General features: G+C 37.7%; 1 protein-coding gene across 1 annotated transcript; it reads left to right on the top strand.

The window, feature by feature from the left end:
- Positions 1 to 801: 801 nt before the first annotated feature.
- On the top strand, positions 802 to 8,290 carry LOC149035115 (uncharacterized). Its single transcript, XM_089192667.1, has 4 exons — positions 802 to 1,050; positions 6,575 to 6,599; positions 7,297 to 7,459; positions 8,042 to 8,290. Exons 1-4 carry the CDS (start codon positions 939 to 941, stop codon positions 8,153 to 8,155), a joined length of 414 nt encoding a protein of 137 aa, XP_089048793.1. The 5' UTR covers positions 802 to 938; the 3' UTR covers positions 8,156 to 8,290.
- The last annotated feature ends 405 nt before the right edge of the window (positions 8,291 to 8,695 follow it).

Genomic DNA, 8,695 nt, shown 5'->3' with positions numbered 1-8,695 from the left:
CGACAACAATAGAAAAAAAAATAGTTAAATAACCGAGGCTTTGGTCGGTTTAAACTACACTCAATTTCTGAAGAAAAACTTCTGTTTCTGTTTTTCCAAGAGTTGTTTTTCTTGAGGTGCGCGTGGCACACTAAACTCTCTAACCAAAAATAGCCTAAAATCTCCTGGGATTTTCGTTTTTCTTGGCCTTAATCTTTTTTGTTGTTTTATATTAACTTTATTTTGTTTGTTTCTATGTTTGCTTGTTTGTTTGTTTTTTCTTCACTGTGGTTATTTGAGCTACTGAGTAATTAATTCCGTACCATGGCTACTGTGAATAATTCGAGGCAGTTCAAACTGTTCTCTGAAAAGATTTAACCACTCGAACCTTATTCAAATCTTGTACTGTTATTTATTTTAAAAGGTCCAAGCCATCCGTTCAATGTTAAAGTTCAGGCCGTTTCTTCTGTTTCAATTCTTGTAACGTGGGATAAACCTGCTCACTCTAATGGAGACATAAAGGAATATATAATATTTTACGGAACCCGCGAGGATGTACAGAGTAATGAGCGAAAGTCACTGGAAACACGCGGGAACGTATAATAGACGGCTTGAACAAATATACCACTTACAATGTGAAAGTCAGGGGTAGTGCATCTACACCAGGAAATGCTTCTGAAATATTAAATGCAAAGAGTAAAGTAAAGAATGAGACATGCAGACGTAGGGGCCGATGGACAGAACTTTTTCAGCCCTACAAACGAGTTACCCTTGGGATTCCCTATGCGAGACTGCCAAGCACCCCTCTCTCTTTCCCTTCCTTTCCTTGTGTTATCCTATATCAGTAGGGTCAAGCTAATTATCAGCTCGTATTTTATTTTTTTATTTTTTAATCTCTGTTGACGGTCCACACATCCCCGACGACCACAGTTCCAGTAGTGACAAAGGACGATGACCTCATGAAAGACATCCTTTATCTGCCAATCGCTATTTTAGCAGTGTTGTTGTTTATAGTGATGATCATCCTCGCCATGGTTTTGATACTGCTACGAAAAAAACAACAAGAAATAGGTACTTGGATTTTGTTTTCTTTTTCCTTTAAATTCAACTTGACTTTTAGCCATCTCCATCATCATGGCAATTTAGGGGCAGGCTTGATCAACATCTCATTTATTAATAATTAAGAGGCGATCTCTGTAAGAGCGGTCCAGGGCATTTCGCATCGGAAAAAAGTTTTCCCTCAAACTTTGCCCAATAAACTATTTTTGGTAACAAGTAAGTAAAACCACATTAGTTTCTGGAAATACCTCAACATAAAATTTTAGAGCTCTCAAAAGTCAAAGCTGCAAAAGGCCCTTTTTTGACCTCTTGCGACATCGAACATTTCAAAAGTTGAATAGCCCTGTCCTCGTATCACACCGCAGGCAACAAAAAATATTTTGTATTCTTAAAGTGTGTGATATATAAGGTGTAAAAAATGCATTTCAATTTTGATATTCGTTTATTCAGAGGCTCGTCATAATTTATTTGAAAACACTCGTTGGACAGCTTTCTGAAATTGGTTAAAAGTACTCTTTCTTTCTCGATTGATATTGCTCAAGTCCAGACCGGACCATTAAAATCTCCACTTGATTTCTGCTAATAAGGTGTTTGGCTGCAGAAAAAAATAAAAACATCTTGCACTTATTGATTTTCTTCGCCGAGGTGACTTCGAACTTTTAGCGATAGTGCTAGCGTGACAGCCGATTATGCAAATTAGTTCATTGAGCAAACTCCGACCGTTTTATGTGAGTAGCTCAATAAATCTTAGATTTTAACCATTTTAAGTAGAAAACATAGTAGGACAGAGCTTTAAAACCACACCGATTAATACTTTAAGCATTTTAAAAGGCCAAAATTTGACAAATTTTATTATCTCGTGACGAAAGACGTCAACAACAACGTATCGAATATTATAATTTGATTAGCGCTCGCAAACCCTTTTTTAAAAATTTGGTTTCTGTCATTTCATATTTGAGTTCCGATGGCTTACGCTATTCAAATCTGTATGAACATTTCAAAATTAAACTACAGGATTCTATTTAGTGTAACCGGCGATAACAGCACACACTGAAATACACCATGACCAGTGACTCTGTCACGTAATTCCATCGTGTAGTTGTCCTGAATACTTCTCACGTCTAAATAAAGCAGCGATTTCTCAGATTTCTCGCTGAAAGGGAAAAAATTATATTTGATCGTCACATCTGTCTGCATAACAGTCTCTGTTCATAAGTTTGAAGAGTTCTTGTAAAAAAAGATATCGCATTCGCATAACGGGTGGACGTCATAACTAGATTGCATGACAACTGCACTCCGAAATCGTTTCCTCCATTTTTGCAAGAGGTGCTGCATTTGTATCTTGCATTTTGAATGCGAGCTCAAAATGTTCGCATATTTCTCTTAGCATCTTGACTTTGGGACTAGACAACCTTGCTTCTCTTGCCAACGAGCACACATCATAGATATCAAACATGATTGGATGTTTCAATCTATCTCATCCATTACTGTGTTCCTCGCCTCTCTCAAAAACCCTTCGTCTACATCAGAAGCAGATGCTTCTATCAAGTGGTCGTCTGCGTCGGTGGCATCATCCGATTCTTGTTGTATTTTAGATCGCTGTTTAAGGCACAATCTCGAGAAGAAACCCCGAATCTGTTTGTTGGATAACCACTCTGTTCTATCGAACATTCTCTCTCCATCTATTGTGCAAGCAGTTCGCATATCCTTTGGTACTTCTCTGGGTTTGGTTTCTGCCAGTGTCTCATCCAATATTAAATTTCTGTTTCAAGTACTGCCTGACGTTTTGCGAAAGCCGTTCACTTGCACCTCTCTTATGAAGAGCCCACCCCATGGGAAGCTTTGATGTACTTGTCAAGGGTTCTGTGGCCACTGCAATCAGTTCAGTCGAACTTTCACCTTCTAATGACAATGACTGAAAGTGATGAACCCACTACCTCTTCACTTTGTCATAAAGACTTTAAGTCATGCTCGCAGGCACAGGACTTACATGATGAACTAGCTAGTTCATATGGAAGTCAAGGTCGGCCTGGGTCTTAAAATCTTCATCGCAACCAGGTTCAGGGCATTGATAGGAACTACCGTCGTTGCCATCATTGCTTTCTCCTGCTGATGCAGTTCGTCGAGCAGTAGTGGGGAAAAATGGAATCTCCTCCACCAGATCCGTCATTTTTTCTGTGGAAAAATTGCAATTTTAATTTTACCGAATAAACTTTCCAGGCCCAACATTAAACGCTCTCCAAACGCGCAGGCCTTCTTGTGTAAATTGCTGAAAGTGGCAATCTTGATGTTGTGATAGCAACCTGCTTCATCCGATCTTAGAAAGACCTTTTTTATTCCTGAATTTCGTAACTTTATGGTGACAAAAAGATTTTTTAGGACTGACAGCACTGAAAACCAATCTTTTTACAGCTGTTAAGAAGGTGTACGTATCAGGTTACTTCCAGGCTTTCCTCCTGTGTTACAACAACCACGCTACTCACATGCCAATTGATTTCCCTCTTGGGAAACCATTCTGCTTGCTTTTCCCGGAACTTCATCGCTATGAACTTCATTGTCCAGTCAACTATTATAAATGCTTCATCTCCCTCCAAAGTATCGACAATTTTCCGCTGGCACTGATCTTGGTTTCTGCTCTCAGGATATGCCCTCTCCATTCAAAGATCTTAGCGGCAGCATTTTTTGCTTCATACAAATAGTCTTCCGCTTGAAACCTACCCAACTGCATTGTGTACTCAGAAATAATGCCATTTACTTCTTCAAGAACACTCTTCAGCTTCTCACAATCCTCACACTTCACGTTGTGACTGTGACTGCATACTTTCTGAACGTCAGTGTTACCAGCATGGCTCAGTGCAAAGACCCTACAGTGATCGGCACATTTGCTATCGTCCTCTTCGCAGTGATTAAGGTATGTAGTCTTCAGATACAACTTACTCTCCTGAAGCCTCTTCCGAACTTTTTTACACCAGTCCTTTTCTGCTACCACGCTTTCCAATTCGTCTATAATTTGGAGAAAATCCTCGATACCATCCGCTCCCTCAGCTGCAGTATCGTCTAAACCTCTATAGAACGCCATACATCTTAGAAATGGCCTTTGAAATTTGCAAATTGACAGAATACCGGCTCTTTACCCCTTTCGAATCGCTACCAGGGTGTGTCGGAAACTGGCACGCTGAACTTTGGGACCAGAACTTCCTGAACTGAGTCTTCTATATCGAACAGGCCAGCCCTTGCAAAGATAAGCTCTCCTTCTGTGAAACTCTCTTTTGACAAATGAATTAAGCAGAGATGACTCTTTATTGAGTCAGTACTCTGTGGCAAGTTAAACAAACCGGAAACTCCTCGTGAGTCTCCGAACGAAGTTTCTGAGGAACGCGACTGAAAACAGAACTTCTTGTGGCGAATACCGCTTCAAGAATTTAGCGTTATTAATCCGGATCCCAAGCAAACCAGTACCGAAAGAGACATAAGAATTACAGCTAATAAAATTACGCGCTTTACAATATAGATATAGCTAATTGTTGGAAAAATTAGGTGACATGTAACGTAATAATTTATTTCCTCAAAAATCGCGGGGTCCTTTTCCACAAGTACTCCCTAGAGTTCTGAATAGAAACTTTCATAAAGACAGGTGTGCAGAAAAAATTTTTCCTATTCCTGCCGACCAGAATTCTGATCCAAAAGGCGATGTTATCGCTGCTTTAATACGAAGGGAGAAGCAATTCAGGATAATTACACAATTGAATTATGTGACAGTAGTCACGGTGTATTTCAGTGTGTGCTGTTATCGCCGGTTACACTTAATAGAATCCTGTAGTTTGGTTTTGAAATGTTCATACAGGTTTGAATAGCGTAAGCCATCAGAACTCAAAAATGAAATAACAGAAGCCCAATTTTTAAAAAGGGGTTTGCGAGCGCTAATCAAAATTATGATATTCGATACGTTGTTGTTGACGTCTTTCGTCACGAGATAATAAAATATGTCAAATTTTGGCCTTTTAAAATGTTTAAGGTATTAATCGGTGTGGTATTAAAGCTCTCTCCACTATATTTTCTACTATATTGTCTACTTAAAATGGTTAAAATCTAAGATTTATTGAGTTACCCATGTAAAACGGTCGGAGTTTGCGCAATGAACTAATTTGCATAATCGGCTGTCACGCTAGCAATATCGCTAAAAGTTCGAAGTCACCTCGGCGAAGAAAATCAATAAGTGCAAGATGTTTTTATTTTTTTCTGCAGCCAAACATCTTATTAGCAGAAATCAAGCGGAGTTTTCAATGGTCTGGTCTGGACTTGAGCAATATCAACCAAGAAAGAAAGCGTATTTTAACCAATTTCAGAAAGCTGTCCAACGAGTGTTTTTAAATAAATTATGACGAGCCTCTGAATAAACGAATATCAAAATTGAAATGCATTTTATACACCTTATATATCACACACTTTAAGAATACAAAATATTTTTTGCTGCATGCAGTGTGATACGAAGACCGGGCTATTCAACTTTTGAAATTTTCGATGTCGCAAGAGGTCAAAAAAGGGCCTTTTGCAGCTTTGACTTTTGAGAGCTCTAAAAATTTTATTTTGACGTATTTCCAGAAACTAATGTGGTTTTATTTACTTGTTACCAAAGATAGTTTATTGGGCAAAGTTTGAGGGAAAACTTTTTTCCGATGCGAAATGCCCTGGACCGCTCTTACAGAGATCGCCTCTTAAACAATAGTTTTTAAAGAAAGCGACAAAACTGTTAAGTCCCTAATACATCTTTCGAGAGAAGCTTCTGTCATCTTCAGTTAATTAATGTACATAGGGTTGGAAGTTGAATTTGGACATAAATTGATTGAAGATGACAGAAGTTTCTGTCGAAACATGTATTACAGACTTAAAACTTTTGTCGCTTTCTTGTCTGTAACACATGTTTCTCTAAATTCTTGACTTGCCTGCTAATATCAAGACCCTTTGAAAACAATACTTCTAGAGATGTATATGAATGTAATTGGCAAGTAGGTCAAATCAAAGTAAGAGTAGTGAGTAAAGGTGGAAAAAATATAATAACAGCAGTGATAACAAACAAAATAAGAAAAAGAAGAGAAAGAAAAACTGAGTTGTAGCGAAGAAATAAATTACATCCTCCTGGTCTAAAGTGTCCTGGACTTCAATAATATGCTGGCTTGCATGTAGGACCGCCTGGTTCTGGAAAAATCATATTTAAAGGATCATGAAATCACGCGACGACAAATCCGAGTAAAACAAACGTATTAAATGACGTGCTCAAAGTAAATAGTTGGTCACATTACCAGTAGACTGCGCGACTACCTCTTGGCTGGGTTAGTTGTTGATGTGTCACCCGAGGTACCAAGTACATGTATGTGTTCCACTAAAATACTGCTGGATAAACCGACAAATCCGAAGTCTGGCGCCATTTTTTTTCCTTTGTTTTTTTCAATAACCAAAGTTGAACCCTTTTGAAGAAAACAAAAGTCATTTATGTCTGTGTTTGCTTCTAACGGTGTTACTTTGTTTTATCCGCTAGCCACAAGAAACAAAGTTGTCAAAATGTAAGTTACTTCTGTGTAACCTTTATTCGACATTTGTTCAGTCTGGTGCATTTGTAAATCAAGGCCGAGTGTATCCCTTAAACAATACATAAACATTAATGATTCTATTCACTTGGTTTGTTTTCGAAGTGTAACAAAGAGTTTTCGGCTGTTTAGGAGGGTAGAACACTTACCCAGAATGCAGAGACAGATGGCTCTATGCTTTAAAAAGTGATAAAAGCCAGCCAGACAGATAATGCAGCTGTATTTGCATAAAAGCCAGTGGATAAGAGCCTAAATAATTTGTTTTTGTTAGGCTGAAACTAGGTTTTTCATGCCCATCGATGCAGAAATCGTCATTCTTAATTCAGAGTGGATTTGGCGATTATTCGAAGGCGATCGACTATCATTAGAGCACACGGCACCCAAGCTGTCTACTATAGAACGATGTTATAATTCTTTAAATGGCTCTGCTCTGGAACTCCGTAGGTTCTCTAAGTTGAGTAGAAATCATATTAGAAAAATATTAAAAAATATTTAGAAATCATGAATCTTCGGCAAATAAATGTGGGGTGCTGGTTGTTGTTAGTTGTTTAAACTTCTCAAAGTTTGTTTGCATTCTTGTTGCCAATCAGTCTTATTGCATTTTCAGAGGTCATTAATAATGAACCTGGACCTTTTCACTCTCTTCTTTTTGTGTGTTTATTTCTTTATACAGGAATCCACGTGACTTTCAAGAGAGCTGGCCATTAAATGTTTTGAAAGTCGGTGCCTGGCTAGAGTTTGCTTCGGGCAGTGGAACCGGGATTGAGAGGCTCCAAAGGAAACCGCTTGTCCAACAGGAGGGTGTATACATGGAACTGTTTCCGGAGTCAATGATGGTAATTATCCTTATAACGAAATTAGAGTTAATGAATATGGGTCTTATAAAAAAAGGGACTAAAGGATGTGTGATACTTCTTTTTTTCAAACTTTTTAGTTTTTCCTCTTTGTTCTCTTCATGTGCCCCTTTCGCTGCACTTATATTGCTACTCTGACGCAACTTAACTGTGGTCTTTTGACATAAAACTTTCCATATTTATATAAGTTCGGTTGCTTTATCCATTTACCATTATCATTTATCCAGTATTATTCATCCGTTTATGTCCTTATTTTCCTTTATATCTATCTGAAACATCACCTGTTTGATTATGATCTTTTTGGGAACGCCGGGCAAAGGGGTCTCCTTTGGAAAAAAAAGGCAATAAATTTTAAGTGCAATATCTAACACAACCTTCACTAGAAATGTATTTGAATGAATGTCTAATTTTAACTTGACAAAGTTTATGGTTCTTTCAATTTTTTTAATTTTTTTAATTTTTTTATTTGCATTAGTGATTTCAGTCGTACTTTCCAGCATTACTAAGCCTGCCAAGTCGATTATAACATGATTTTTTTAACAAATAAAATTAAATATTTTGTAGACTTCTGAAAACGATGGCTCCCGAACGTACGCTTCTCTTGTGAAATCAACAGAAGACAGCGACAATGAATATGTGAATCAATTACCTGCTCCTGAGTATGTTAATGCTTGTTAAGTAAATTGTTCGTAATTGAGATTCGTAAAAAGCTGAGGCAAACAAAATATCGATGGCATGTGTCTCTGCGAAGCCGCTATTTCCACCCCGCTATCATGTAAACGCTTCAATAGAGATGAATAAATCATTATCTTGTCTTTCAGTGGTTGTGCTATTTTAACATCTCCGTATCAATTATGCAATCTTTCCTTTTCTTAGGCATATTTCCTGTATCTGCAAAATGCTTGGTCTGATTGCAATTAATTGCTCGACTGTCGTACAATAATATCATTTAGACTACTGAATGAATTCGACTTCGATATTCCAACGGTGAATAAGAGAAAGCAGTTGAATCTGTTGTATTATTTTTTTTTTCTAGTTCTCTTTAAATTGGCGGGAAAATGAGTGAAAAAACAGACGAGAAAATAACAACAGAAATCTCTTTATTTTATTACACTGAAAAACTATGCTCGACTTCCTAATTCTATGCTTCCCTACCGATGCAAAGCAACAGCTGTAGATACTCAACACACGCTTTGCATTAATTCTGTGCAAACAGTT

This window comes from Pocillopora damicornis, chromosome 13 (genome assembly GCF_964200805.1).
Source record: "Pocillopora damicornis chromosome 13, jaPocDami1.2, whole genome shotgun sequence".
Taxonomy (NCBI): Eukaryota; Metazoa; Cnidaria; class Anthozoa; order Scleractinia; family Pocilloporidae; genus Pocillopora; species Pocillopora damicornis.
Note: the sequence above shows the minus strand (reverse complement) of the source record. Positions and strands in the feature narration are given on the sequence as shown.